Source organism: Paralichthys olivaceus, chromosome 23 (genome assembly GCF_024713975.1).
Source record: "Paralichthys olivaceus isolate ysfri-2021 chromosome 23, ASM2471397v2, whole genome shotgun sequence".
In the NCBI taxonomy this organism is placed as follows: domain Eukaryota; kingdom Metazoa; phylum Chordata; class Actinopteri; order Pleuronectiformes; family Paralichthyidae; genus Paralichthys; species Paralichthys olivaceus.
Genome location: NC_091115.1, coordinates 7,393,417 through 7,408,152, shown reverse-complemented (window position 1 = coordinate 7,408,152; position 14,736 = coordinate 7,393,417). Strand labels below are relative to the sequence as shown.

General features: G+C 39.2%; 1 protein-coding gene across 27 annotated transcripts in view; it reads left to right on the top strand.

The window, feature by feature from the left end:
- cacna1c (calcium channel, voltage-dependent, L type, alpha 1C subunit) overlaps positions 1–14,736 on the top strand; it is a 175,689-nt gene that overhangs the window by 132,225 nt on the left and 28,728 nt on the right. For 18 of the 27 annotated variants that reach the window (XM_069520337.1, XM_069520324.1, XM_069520333.1 and 15 more), the window contains 21 exons: positions 1,111–1,271; positions 1,383–1,456; positions 1,609–1,760; positions 1,890–2,091; positions 2,236–2,356; positions 2,781–2,895; positions 3,406–3,520; positions 3,943–4,012; positions 4,189–4,321; positions 4,449–4,578; positions 5,423–5,482; positions 5,738–5,844; positions 6,304–6,318; positions 8,335–8,422; positions 8,513–8,620; positions 8,737–8,789; positions 8,890–9,036; positions 9,181–9,382; positions 9,911–10,069; positions 10,164–10,274; positions 12,753–12,836. In XM_069520337.1, coding sequence (XP_069376438.1) covers positions 1,111–1,271; positions 1,383–1,456; positions 1,609–1,760; positions 1,890–2,091; positions 2,236–2,356; positions 2,781–2,895; positions 3,406–3,520; positions 3,943–4,012; positions 4,189–4,321; positions 4,449–4,578; positions 5,423–5,482; positions 5,738–5,844; positions 6,304–6,318; positions 8,335–8,422; positions 8,513–8,620; positions 8,737–8,789; positions 8,890–9,036; positions 9,181–9,382; positions 9,911–10,069; positions 10,164–10,274; positions 12,753–12,836 — 2,407 coding nt within the window. Of the gene's footprint in view, positions 1–1,110; positions 1,272–1,382; positions 1,457–1,608; positions 1,761–1,889; positions 2,092–2,235; positions 2,357–2,780; positions 2,896–3,405; positions 3,521–3,942; positions 4,013–4,188; positions 4,322–4,448; positions 4,579–5,422; positions 5,483–5,737; positions 5,845–6,303; positions 6,319–8,334; positions 8,423–8,512; positions 8,621–8,736; positions 8,790–8,889; positions 9,037–9,180; positions 9,383–9,910; positions 10,070–10,163; positions 10,275–12,752; positions 12,837–13,689; positions 13,774–14,736 lie in introns of all 27 variants that reach the window. The other 9 variants (XM_069520328.1, XM_069520340.1, XM_069520346.1 and 6 more) reach the window with 3 other exon arrangements.

Genomic DNA, 14,736 nt, shown 5'->3' with positions numbered 1-14,736 from the left:
TGATTTGTTTAAAAAGATGCCTGGCAGTTGCACTACATGACAGATCTTCCTGCCAGAATGTCTGGTGTGGTTGGACATAAATACAGAGAGATACCTGACAAGGGCAGCTGTGGTCTGCATGGGTTTATTTAACTAATTCAAATAGAGGAAGATAAATACACTTAATACCTAATTTAAATTGTCGTGGAAAGGGTGTAGTACAATATTTATATCTGCAGTATTAGAAGATTTAATGTAATCTGTTACACCTGCAATTTTACATCTGGATAAATATTTACAAGCACTATTGGCTTATTGGCTTCCTCCCTCAAAGTGTCCATGTAGAACAAGATCATATTGAAGGACGTTGGAGAGCACGTTCCTCCGCCAAAGCTAATGCCCTGTCACTCAATTCTGGATCCGCTCCAAAATTTTAAGGGGTCTTCCTTGGGTCATGCCCCACCCCGCCACAAATTTGTAATCCTACAGACAAACTAGCAACAATGAATAAAACTTGAGAATGAGATTTATGCTTCAAGGCTCCACAGATAGAACAAAACTTGATCTACTGTCATCAGTAAATCTTGTTTAGTGTGAAAATGACAATGACATTTTAAAGGTACACTGGTCAGATCACATGGTACATGAGCGTGAGTAGAAATATGGAATGTACTGTTTATCATACTGTAGGTATGAGGGTGAGGTGTATGTGTAGAACAACAGAACAAAACAACAAGTTCTAAGAAGAAAAACATGTTTTTGTTTCTCTTAAACGAGCCACCTCTTCTTTTGAAGCGCACATTTCCATTGAAGTTGGAATCACATTTCACTTTAAATTTCTCCCTTCAATCATTTTGCACAAGTATTTCTGTGTTTTCTGAAACGGGACATATCTCATTCTGCAACAGAACATGACTAACTCTGTTCCACAGCTCAGCTCTCCAACAACTGACAACCACAGACCGAAGGGTGATGTCATCACTACTCTGTAGAAAAAAACGAATTGACTCTGTCTTTTTTCTTTCTTTCTCCTCCGCTGTTTGTTTTTCACTCTCACTCCTATTTCTTCTCTCACGCTCCTCGTCTGTCTTTCCTAACTCTCTCCCTCAATCTCTTCTTCTTCTCTCTCAGTCGCTACTCTCGAAGGTGGAACAGGCTATGCAGAAGAAAGTGCCGGGCGGCGGTCAAATCTCAAGTTTTCTATTGGTTGGTCATCTTCCTGGTTTTCCTCAACACACTCACCATTGCCTCTGAACATCACCAGCAGCCTCAGTGGTTAACAGACGTACAGGGTAGGTGAACACACCTCAAAAACCTCCACTTGTCCTAACTCCATGTTTATTCCTTCCCGATTTTCTTTTTCCCACCCCTCTCACTTTCCTTGGTTCTTCCCTTCTCCTCAGACATAGCCAATAAGGTGTTGCTAGCACTCTTCACTGGTGAGATGCTGTTGAAGATGTACAGTCTGGGCCTACAGGTAGGAGGATAAAAGTCAATGTCATCATTTGAATTGTTATGCAGGAAGAAGGCCACTTTTTTGTGAATAGTACAAATGTCAAGACAAATTTCAATACCTGATGTTTTTTCTCCTCTGCTTTTTACCTTTACCTTCCTATCTTTTCTCCACAGGCGTACTTTGTTTCGCTCTTTAACCGCTTTGACAGCTTTGTAGTATGTGGAGGAATCCTGGAGACCATTCTGGTGGAAACCAAGATCATGTCTCCTCTCGGCATCTCTGTGTTACGTTGTGTGCGCTTGCTACGGATCTTCAAAATAACCAGGTTAATAAAGACACTTAATACGTATTATTGTTATTTATTGAACAGAGGGTTATGAACAGGGACTGCGTCTCTATACACATATATTTCCTGAATTGAGATTACAGTTTTACCTGAACATCTCACCCCCAGATACTGGAACTCACTGTCCAACCTGGTGGCCTCCCTGCTAAACTCTGTCCGCTCCATCGCTTCGCTGTTGCTCCTGCTCTTCCTCTTCATCATCATCTTCTCCCTGCTCGGCATGCAGCTCTTTGGGGGGAAATTCAACTTCGACGAGACCAGACGCAGCACCTTCGACAACTTTCCCCAGTCTCTGCTCACCGTGTTTCAGGTAATGACGCGTTAATGCTCGCACTCTATGTCCTTCTGCTGTTTTCTTTTCCACCGTAAATTGTATTGCAATAAAATACAATAAAGTCTTGCAATGAAATGAAACACACAACAAGATTTACTCTATTTCTTTCTTGCTCCACAGATCCTAACAGGAGAGGACTGGAACTCTGTAATGTACGATGGCATCATGGCGTATGGTGGACCGTCCTTCCCTGGCATGCTGGTCTGCATCTACTTCATCATCCTCTTCATCTGCGGAAACTGTATCCTTCCACAGCAGACGTCTACATGAGATAGTTAATCAGCAGCCTAGGTGTTGTGGACCTGAAAAGTGTTGGATGGATGATAAGTGATGACAAGGACAAAAAAATCAACCTGGAGTTGACAACCACATTTGTTTTCTGATGCTGTCAAATGGATAATAGTGTGTCTAATGACCTGATTTCTCGCCCCTCTGGAAGATGCAGTTATAGGTAAGGGATTGTTTTGCATGGGAGTACATTATGGAAGCCAAAACCATTTGTCTGTAGGTCTCTGAGCAGCTCCATTCAAGCATCTGGGAGCTCAGTGTCTTTCAGATGCACAGAGGTCTCTAATTATTCTCTTAGCCGACCAGGTTTGTTTGCAGCCAACTACACTGATAATCTGATGGGTCAGCAACATCCTTAACGTCAACCCTCTGAACAGATATCCTGCTGAATGTCTTTTTGGCCATCGCTGTCGACAATCTGGCAGATGCTGAGAGCCTGACATCCGCCCAGAAAGAAGAGGAGGAGGAGAAAGAGAGGAAGAAACTAGCCAGGTAAAGCAGAAAGAGAAATAAAGACAAGTAGAGAAGGAAAAGAAATTGTTGAAATTACAAAATGAACATATTTGGTTTTTAAGACAGGCTGACATTTCCTGGCTTTACTTTTCCTTTACTTCATTTTTGTGTCTCATTGTTGGCAAAGGCAATTTGTCAGCAAAGGTAGTGTTGGATTTTAGTGCAGCCGAGGAAGATAGTGTCCCCTCAGTGGTACAAATCATTAAATGTGTCCTTCTTGGTTGCAACCTGTATTGATCTGAGGGAAAAGTGCAATAGAGGACAATCACTTACCTGCCCACTATCATCTTGATTTGATTAAAAAAGCACGGCCTCCTTCTGTGACTTGAAAACAACTACTCAGTGAAAATGTGACATTTGACTTTGTGTTTATTTTTGTAATGTAATTATCTGATGCACAAGGAAACAATAGTAAAACATGGGCTCAGACTTTCAGGTTAAGGAGGAAGGGAACTGATGAGGGTTTTCTTTGTCTGCTTCTTTCGTCAGGCTGGCCAGTCCAGAGAAACGCCACAATAATGAGAAGCCGCCTCTGCAGGAGAAGAAGGAGAAAATAGAACTGAAGTCTATCACTTCAGATGGAGAGACCAACACCGCTACTAAGGTGCACATAGACACACATGAATGACTGAGAGCTCAATTTTAACAAGGGAAGGACTAAAGTGCATGTTGCAAGTGCATAAATGTTACAGAACCAATCAGAATGTTATCTCAGCAGATTACTTTTATAATGGAAGATTGTGAGAGAGAGTTCTCTGCTGTGGAAATAGTTTCATTCACAAACAATGTGCACATATTATGAATCCATATATAGGTGCATATATTACTACCATGACAAGAATGCATTTGACCCCATCTTATTTGACCAACACGCCATTAAGACACTTGAGTTGCACTCTGCACCACTTTGCATCAGTTGTGAGATCGGGCCTTTGAAATAAAGAAGCCACAGATTTCAATAACTGAACTTTTGAGTGTGTATGTCGTCAGAGAATGAACTGATGAATAAATGCTCTCCCTTTGCAGATCAACATGGATGACTACTGTGGAGATGAGAGTGAAGAGAAGAATCCATATCCTGCAAACGATTACATAGGTAACACTCAGCACAGCCACAGACAAATGCCTGTGTAAATGACTGAGTGGCTAAATTAGTAAATTTTTTCATAAATTGAACCTTTCCAGAAACTAAAAACTCTAATTCCTCTTGACTTACCATCCTCCCTTTTTCTTTTTTGTCCTCTTCTCTGTTCTATTCAAATTCCCCATCAGGTGACGAGGATGACGAGGAGCCAGAGATGCCGGTGGGGCCGAGGCCACGGCCACTTTCCGACATTCAGCTGAAGGAGAAGGCCATTCCCATGCCTGAGGCTCGTGCTTTCTTCATCTTCAGCCACACCAACAAGTAAGAAAACACCATACCTCTGTTTATTCAAATGTTCTCATCCTTTAAAGATGTCCTGTTGATTGTGTAACAAGAGAAATATGATTGTCTCACTCTTTCTCTTCTTTCTCTCACTCCTATTTTATAGATTCAGGGTTCTGTGCCATAAGATCGTCAACCACAACATCTTCACCAACCTCATCCTCTTCTTCATCCTGCTGAGCAGCATCAGTCTGGCAGCGGAAGACCCGGTGAAGAACGACTCTTTCAGAAACCAGGTGACCAAAAAATAAAACATAAGTGTATGTAAAATATATAAAAATTGTATGGCTGAATGAACATTAGCAGACAGACAATAGAAAATTAATTAAAAGACTGTAGCCATCATTAGTTGCCTGTACACCAATGGCAACATATTAAGGAAGCAATGTTTATTGTAACTGGCATTTTCTTAACATAGAAATTGTATGAATACTGTATTAAATACTGGGTAACACATTATATTAGGGAACACACAAAGTGAACAAATACTGTAATCATTTCTTAAACCATTAAAGTGAAGAACCTCTGTAATCAGCCATACTCCAAACCCTACAACCCCAAAAAACATGTACTCTTTGTGTTTGTGGGAGATGCATCTCATCTGTGGTTGTATACGCTAATGAAGCATCACTTTATTGTTTATATAGCGATGTTGTTCGGTGCTTATAGCGATAATTGAGTTGGGGTCTTTAATTGCAAACTGCAGTCTTATACAAAGGCTGTGAGTGCTCTATCTGAGTCTTTACATTGTTTCTTCTCTCAGTGAGCAAGTGAACTAATCCCTCAGGGGCTAATAAAAATGTTATTTATTGTATTTTCCATGGCTTCGGAATGGGCTGCTGCATATTAGTCTACTCAATTAACCTTCATCATAAACCATAATGACATAATTAATCAGGTTTTTTTCGGGTTCCGTTCTGTTTTCAACATCTGTTTTAGACTAATAGGAATTCATTATCCTCTGACTTTAACTTGAGCGTCACTATTTCAGTTGTGGGATCATCCAGGGCCAGGCCTCAGCTGACCACACTTTCTTGTTATTGTGCTTTAAATGCAGAATAATCCCCTTTGTGTTTGCAGATCTTGGGCTATGCAGATCATGTCTTCACTGGACTCTTCACCATAGAGATCATTCTTAAGGTAGTGTTTGGTGTTTAATGGCCTACGTGATTTTATGTCTCATTTCGTGCGGTCCCTAATGCACGTTGGAGTCAGGAAAGCCTCAAAAAGGCAGCTGATATTTGGCTGTGTTGTCCTTTTCACCTTGTACTAAGACTAAGAACTGTTTGCAGATAACATGTAACAGCCCTGTATACATGGCGCAAGGTGCAACTGTATTTGTAAGATGTGATTCTTTTTAATTTGACCTTTTAACATTCAACTTGATCTCTGCAGATGACAGCATATGGAGCCTTCGTCCACAAAGGTTCATTCTGTAGAAACTATTTTAACATTCTAGACCTGGTGGTGGTCAGTGTGTCCCTCATCTCATCTGGAATACAGTGAGTGAATTATATTGCTTTCAAATCCATGCTTTCCACTTTTATCCTCTTTATCCTCTGAAACTTTAACACATCTCATTCCATAGTATTTTAATCACAAGTCTTATGGGCTTCCAGTGTCATGAACTGTACATTTGTGTTCTACACATTAAAACTCCAGTCAGCCATGTAGTGACATCTGCATGAGAAAGTCCAAAAACACCATGAATCAAAGTGTAAAGTGGATAAGTGGGGGAAATGTTTTCCTTTGTAAATTCCAGCATTCTTTACACTTTCCTATTTTATTCTCTAATAACTTCACACTTCATTACCCCCAATCCTTTCTCTCAATCCTTCCTCTCTTTGTGATGTTTATTAAAATGTCCTCTGCTTCTTGTAGCAAATAACTCCTTGGAACTGCTTTGATATTTCCTTTGTTTAATATGCTATGCTACACTCTCTGTCTCTAATGCTTAATAGACTAGACTTCTCGACGTAAGTCCACATTAGTCCGTATTAATAACCCCCCTTTAATAGACCCTCACCTTAAATGTGTAAAGCTGTCACACTTTTGATTTGTTATTTCTGTCGTCTTGGAGAGTTTAGCTTCCTTCATACCAAAAAACCTGAAAATTAGGACTGTAGTTGTAAATGTTATTGACGATTTTATTTTAGGATTTGGGATTATACTTTTATGAGCACAGTAATGGTACAATTAAGCAGTAGTTGCATGCCAGAATGCCCCTTTACAGACTGCAGCATAGTGGGTATTGTTTTTATTTGGGTAAATGATTCTGGATCAGCTAATACTGTAGTCCCATTTCATATCTGATTAATGTAGTAAGTCAATTTGTGCACAACCTGAACTCTCCTGGGCTATAGAAATGACATCTGAATGCTGAACCTCAGTAGTTTTAGCCTGTTAAAGGTAGCAAGTGAGCGGGATCTTTTTTAATGATTCACAGTCAAATTAATTGTAATGATGCTGCATTCAGTAGTGCCTGCAGACTGCATTTTATTCAGTATATCTGTCCTGTGGAGGAAGCCCTCTTACATTACATTACATTTCATCCATCCCTTATCGCTTATCCTTCAAGGGTCGTAGAAAGGTATCATAATATAAAACAGTATCTGAAGGATGTTGATAGACTATTTCCCTCATTAGGTAGAAACTGGTTCTTCATGCACGTCAGCTCAGTAAATTCAAGTTAATAACATACATGTTATGTTTTTGTACATTTAAGAATTAATTTGACATTTTTATGGCATGTTCCATCACCTAAGGAAATCCTTACAGCTGGTTTGACTGTAATGTTTAACATCCTGCTCCACATGTACTACCTTTAACTGTCTTTAAACTTTACCTTCCTGTATAAAACGTTGTACAACGGGTCTCTCCCTTTCTGTTTAAAAGTCAGAGCAGAGTAATATCACTTCCGTTAAATCATCCCCCGAACCTCCTGAAAAGTCACTCCCTTTAAAGGATACATTGACATTTTGAATATGTATTTTTTCCTTCTCCCTTTGTCACACTGTGGGAAAAGGTTTTTGTATTTGCTCTTCCACTAACTGGATAACTGGGTTATTAGCCTCCCTCACAAATATATATTTACTGGATTTCTCGCATTTTTTATACCTGTAATTGATAAGAATGAGACTCATAGAGCTTAGTTCCGATCACTGAAGAACCAATGTTCAACCTTTTCCCAACGTTTATTGTAAAATTCAAAATGTCACAGTATTCATTTGATTTGATTTAGTATGTTAAACTTTTATTTTATACCACTTCCTTTAGAAGGTCACACTGTTTGACCTTTGGCTTGTACAGACACACTCTTACAGCACAATAAGGCTCAGTTTGCCTGTGAATTCCTGTTTGTGTCTTTGTGTTGGTCCGTTCTTATTGTACTTGTTTGTGTCTGTCCACGTATCATACGTGTTTGTGTACACCGATCAGCCACGTGAAAAATGTTGTGGCTGATCGGTGTATGTTTTGTGTGTTGTACTGTGTTGCATTAATCATTTAGAACATGTTATCAGTCATACAAAAAAACCTAAAGCATAATCATTTTTTATTTATTTTAATTAAAGATGTGTTTGATTTCTTAAGAGTCATCTCTTCTCTGAGACTTTATCTAATATAGAAGAGTATATAGAGATATTTTAGAATAGTTTTATATGTTTCATCTTTAATCATACATTCTGTAAAGATAGTATTTTAAGTAATTTAAGTATTAAGTAATTAAGTTGACCTTCACTTGATCTTGAAGTTTTTAATTTATTTTTTCTAATATTTTCACCTTATTTTTGTTGTTTTTCCAGGTTGTTTCATTATTATTGTAATTTCTTTGGTTTGTGTGTTGAGTTGTCTCAATCTCCACAGTTTGTGTTAAAGATGTTATCCTAAGTTTCCCAGGATGTGTGTTCCAACCTTGCAAATAAATTGTAACTGTAAAATGTGTGTTAAATCAGTTGGCCTGGTTCAGTAGTTTAATTCCATGTGTTTTTTAGGTCCAGTGCCATTAATGTGGTGAAGATCCTGAGAGTTCTGCGAGTGCTCAGACCGCTGAGAGCCATCAATAGAGCCAAGGGCCTAAAGGTTAGCTCTCTCAGACATAAAGCCATATAACACATAAACAGGGGAGACACACATACATACGCTCACTGTCATTTCTGATGGGTTTTCCAGCATGTGGTGCAGTGCGTGTTTGTGGCCATCAGGACCATCGGCAACATCGTCATCGTCACCACGCTGCTCCAGTTCATGTTTGCCTGTATTGGAGTACAGCTTTTTAAGGTAAAGAAACCCGAGCTGTCTGCAGGCCTTCTCAGAAGTTATCAGACAATATTCATGACCATGTTATTTCTAGTCGTACTAAGATAGAATAATACATTCTTATGTTTCTCCATCAGGGCAAGTTCTTCTTTTGTACGGACACCTCCAAACAGACTCAAGCTGAATGCAGGTAAGACATTCCTCCTGCACAGACACTTGTGGCCGTCCCTCTTTTAGCCAATAATGAAACAAAAATGGGAATATGCATGAGTGTCTACTTGTATTTGCAGGGGTTCCTACATCATGTATAAGGATGGAGATGTGGGAAAGCCTAAAAGAGCCCACAGACTGTGGGAGAACAGTGACTTTAACTTTGATGACGTCCTGCAAGGCATGATGGCTCTGTTTGCTGTGTCTACCTTTGAGGGCTGGCCAGGGTGTGTATCCTTATACAAACACCACACTCATATATATTGATACACATTTTGTATGAACACTGTTCATGCTTTTACGTTTTTTCAGCAATGTCATTGTATAGTTTCCTCACATTTCCATAAACCTTCCCTCTCTCCTGCACTCAGGTTACTGTATCGGGCCATAGACTCTCACGCCGAGGATGTCGGACCCGTTTACAACTATCGGGTGGTCATCTCCATCTTCTTCATCATCTACATTATCATCATTGCCTTCTTCATGATGAACATATTCGTCGGTTTCGTCATCGTCACCTTCCAGGAGCAAGGAGAGCAAGAGTATAAGAACTGTGAACTGGACAAGAACCAGGTAATGGTTGTGTGTGTTTATCCTGAATTTGTGAGATTTTGCTTTCTAACTTCAGTGTTTTGCTGTCGTTAAGCAGCTAATGACACACAAAGTATGAGTTTTCAGGTGACATAACTGACGCAGAGTGACTCCACCGTTCTGACTGAAGTGGGAAAGTCCTTAAGTTACTAAAGAGACAGTATGGAGGCCAGGCAGTGGCGGTGATTCATGAGTTTTTGGGTGGGAACTACTTGAGGAATCCAGCCAGGAGGGAGATGCAGAAGTCAATACAGAAGATGAGAGTAAAGGAGGAGCTTGTCCAAGTCCCTGCAGCTGAGTTCTTTGTGATGATCCATGTCTCCGAAAAGCCGTGGAAACGTAGGCAGAGGATGAAAGAATAGTCCAAGATGGAAAAGGAGTTGTTGCAGTTCCACATAATTTCCTCCACAATGGTCTGAGTACAGCGACAGATAGATGAGGAGTTGGAAAACCACATCAGTTAGGAAATGGGTTTGTGTATACTCACGTGTAGATGTGTTTGTGTCACAGCGTCAGTGTGTGGAGTATGCCTTGAAGGCCCGTCCATTGCGCCGCTACATCCCTAAGAACCCCTACCAGTACAAGGTGTGGTATGTGGTCAACTCCACCTACTTTGAGTACCTGATGTTCACACTCATCCTCCTCAACACCATCTGTCTGGCCATGCAGGTGAGTCACTCTCACCTCAAATGGGGAAATATTAAGACTCCCGCAAAAATGGCCAATATTTTTACATTAATGAGGTGTTTGTGTGTCCTGGCAGCATCATGGACAGACCAAAAATTTCAATGACGCCATGAACATCCTCAACATGCTCTTCACTGGACTCTTCACTGTGGAGATGATCCTGAAACTGATTGCCTTCAAACCAAGGGTAGGTCCACTACTCTAACTGCAGGATAGAATAACAGCACAGAGCAACAGAGTAAAATACAGTAGATCAAAGTGGAGCAGCACAGAAAAAGCGTTTTGTTTGGCAGAAGATTAGCTAACACACAAATCTGCACTACTCTACTTACTACTTGCTACAACCTGTAAGAAAAATAGCAAAGACATTACAGCCACTGAATCATGTTTTTTTTTTACTGCAGACAACTGCTCACTGATGTTGTTCTGTACATTCCTAATCCCTTTTTGATTTCCACCAGATGATAATTAAAATACCGCGGATTTGAAACGTGATTAGTGGCCGACAACAACATGTGGTTTTTTAATCTCGCTGCTCCCTTGTTACCCCACTGTTGTTGCTATGTACATGTATATGTGTGGGTTTATTGGTGCAGTCATAGAATTTCCTGGTGCATCAGCTTTTTAAATTGTAACAGATGGGAATGCCTCCTCCCCTTTTCCAACAGAGGAAGTAAAAAATTGAACACAATCAGCACTGAGACCAAATTATCTCTGTACTCTTATCTGTATTATAGCTTTGTAGATATATAGAATTTAACATGCAAGACTTCCCAGTAATTGATGGTTTTTATAGATTACATTGAACCAAATAGCAACTCAATTCTAAAGCATCAATTCAAACTACCATTATTTATTTTATATGACTGTTCCTAGTTTACTTATTCGTTGCATATGTAAACTTAATTGTGGTTAGTTTTTGGAATGATTGGTTTCCAGAAAAAGGCCAATATTTGAGTTAAAGTTAAAATAAACTAAAAACAAACAAACTCAAACAACTAATTAAAACCTTTAAAATTATTTTGTTATTCCACTTAGCTCCAGAATCCAAATCTTGTTCTACAAAAATTTGTTTTTTATTAGAATGGATGAAAGATGGATATCTAGTAATTACTTTGGAAAGTAATTATCGACATAGACCATTTAGTCTGAATAACATAACGCATGCCTTATAGTGTCAAGAGGCATAAGCAGCCCCAGTTCGAATCAACCCCTTAATTGCACAGGACAAATGTAGGCCTTGGGAATTGACATCATGCTGTGCTCTATTAGTTATCTAATGTTATTTCGTGTTTACATCAATTAATATTTTAAACTGCACTTTTTTTGAAAATCACCATGTTGGAGTTTCACTAGTAGAGATATGAATCTTTATATAAATCTTAGTCGATAGTGCAGCATGACGACATATTGAACAGTGCTAATGAAATTAGCCTCTTATCTCCCTAAACCTGGATGGGGTAGTAAGAATCATTTTAAGTATGTGCCTTGTTGTTTCTGGTTTGACTTTATTAAACTTTTGCCTTAATCAGCTATTGCACATTGAGGAGCGGCTGACTAACACTTTTTCTCCTTAGGTATTTCAGCACCTTTCAGTCAAGTAAAATGGAGAAGACATATGCTTTAACTTTTAACAAGTTTCATCCCTATTTTTATTGTGTTGTATGGTTTGAATTCCCACTGTACTGAAAGCCATGTTAAATCTATAATATGTTTACATACATCAGTATTTGGATACTAATGCTGAGCTCCGTTTAACCAATGTTCTTTCAATGTTAATTCTTATCCCTGGTCTAATCAACTATAACAATTACAGTATTCAATGATAGCAGATAAAACATGTTTAATAGCATTAGTTAAAAGTTAATTATCCCGTATGTTTACCTCAGCAGACTTACAGTGTAAGAAAAAATGTAAAGGCCTCACATGTCATTATTCAGATAGTAATCCTTCAAATCCAGCCATCTTTCTCCCATCTTATTGTTAACATGGAAAAAAACATGATAGCTCCTAGCCCAGTGATAAAAAAAACAATCTGATGATAATCTGAATGAAAATGTTTCTGGAAGGAAAAGAAAAGAAAGTCTTCTTGTCACATCTTTGCCATCAGCTTTTCAAGTTCACTGTAGTACACACTAGTCCACACAAGTAAATAACACAATCCTTTATTCATTATAATTTTTCTAAGTATAAGTACAGATGCTATCAATGTGTTTTATCAGCCTAAATAATACTGTTTAGCCTGAAGCTACAAATATGTTTTTTCATCAGACTCACTTTGTGCCGCAGCTGATGATGAATTGCCCAGAACGATTTAAGTAAACATAGTGACCTTTCATTAATCACCACCACAGCATTGCAGAATCATCCCGAGATGCAGGCAGAAGACATAAATAATTACCATCTGTAACACTATCGCTAATAGAGCAGGACATTTACAGCACTCGATGAACAGATACTGCAATGGAAACAAGTTGATTCTGTTCAAGCGTATTCAAATGTTTCTGTTTGTGTTGGTTTATCAAGCGATTACTTTGTTTGTCCTCAGTTTACTGTGAAACCTCATACTACCTTATTAAGGCTGCGAAGTGGCAGCAGATGTTGTTTTCCTTCTAACCTACCTTTCCTACCCTCCTCCTCCTCCCGCTCACCTCATCCTGTGTAGGGGTACTTTAGTGATCCCTGGAATGTGTTTGATTTCCTCATCGTAATTGGCAGCATAATAGACGTCATTCTCAGTGAGATCAACGTAAGTACGATGCCCACTTTCAGTCTCCTTGTCTCTCCTCCTTTCTCTCTGTCTTGTGCCCCCTTACTTCTTCTGTATCTTTAATTTCCGTCAACTCTTCTTTCGTTTGTCGTGCTGTCTTTTCTCCACCACCTCTCTCTCTTCTTTGTCTACCTTCTCTTTCCCTCCTTCTACCTCATCCCTGTTCTCTTCCTACTTCCTTAAATCCAAGATGGCCGCCACCGCCACTCAGGCGACCCCCAGCCGCAAAGGTTCCTCAACAAGAGTGATCTTCTTCCAGGGTTTGATTAAAAAAAAAAAAAGTTGAGTCAACAGAGGCAGGGTTTAGCGTTGCGTCGTCCTTACAATATCTCAAATGTTGTTGGGTTCTTCTTTTTTTATTATTTATTTTTTGTCAGACATGTCCTCAGGTTTGATTCCCTAACTAACTGAACTAACTCAAACTGAACTAACTCACTGACCAATCACAACTAGCCTCACACACCTTTTCTTTTTTCTTTTTTTAACTGCAGCAACGGGTGTTTTTTTGGTTGTGATTTTGTTGCAATTTGTTCTTTACTGTTGTTCATGTTGTTGACATATTCCTCAAGCATGACTGATCGCTGCTGCTCCTCCTCCTCTGCTGTCCATCTCTTCCAGACTGCAACTTCTTTTCTTTTCTTTGCCGTTTAATTTTGTTGATTCTCTCCCTTTTCTCCCCCCGAGTAAAAACTCCAGTGCTCAAGTATATATAATGTTTTTTATCTTATTTTTCTCCTCTCTCCTTTAATTTCCGTTCTTTCCATCTTTATAAATGTCTTATGTTCTGTTCTTTTTTTTCTGTTGTTTTTCTGTTCTGTCCACCCCTACGCAGCATTATTTTGTTGATGCATGGAACACATTTGATGCCTTGATAGTTGTGGGTAGCATTGTTGACATAGCGATCACTGAGGTTAACGTAAGTAGTCCAACTCCCTCCCTCCCTTCCTGCCTGCCCGCTCTGCCATTCCCACACACACAAACAGACCGAGTGCCGATACCCATCTCGCATGCTTTCAAATGATTAGGAAACTTTAGCTGCACAACATTTGAACTTAATAGATGGCTGAATAAGTCTGGCAGTGAAAAGCAGCCAGATGTGGCACAATCAAATCAGAGCACTGTGTCCTCTGAAGAGTTTGTGAACTTTTATACATGCGTAAATATAAATTCTGTGGTTTTTTTCCCTCCACCCTGAACACAATATTTACAGTATAAATAACAACCCAGGCAGCAAAACAATTTGCACGCCTGTACCTTGTCGCTCATTTTGTATTCAGCCGTGTGATAAAGCTGTAAACCAACTTGTCTTTTCTTTTTTTCTTTAGTCGTTTTTTTGTTCTAGTTTTCTCATATTTGAAACTGCCTTAGGTATCATGCCTTGGTCTGCTGAGCATCAATAGCATCAGAAACAATTGCATTTGTGTATAGAACCTATTGCATTGTCTCAGCACTTGGGTTTGTTTTCCACATTGGGTCCATTTGATCCATTCCCATTGCATGATGGAGACCATATAGCATGACAGATACAAGGTGGTATATCCAGGCCTGCATGACTTTATTATTTGTACATTTCTGTATATGTTAGATTTAGTAGGCAAAAAAAGGATTACGGATGCTCCTTTTCGAACAGGGGTGTTCTGACCCTATGGTCATGAAACTCAATTCATAAATCACCACGGAAACTTCAAATACGAATGAGAAAAAAACAATTTGCTTTTTTTTAATCCAATAGTAGCAATAGTGCATACATGGGGAACAATTTGATCTATAAATGGATTTACTCAGGACCCATGAAATTTATGTAAATGTATGTATGAATTAATTTATTATCGACAAGGAGGCTCTATGGTCAATAGTGGGGTAAATAAGAATGAATATC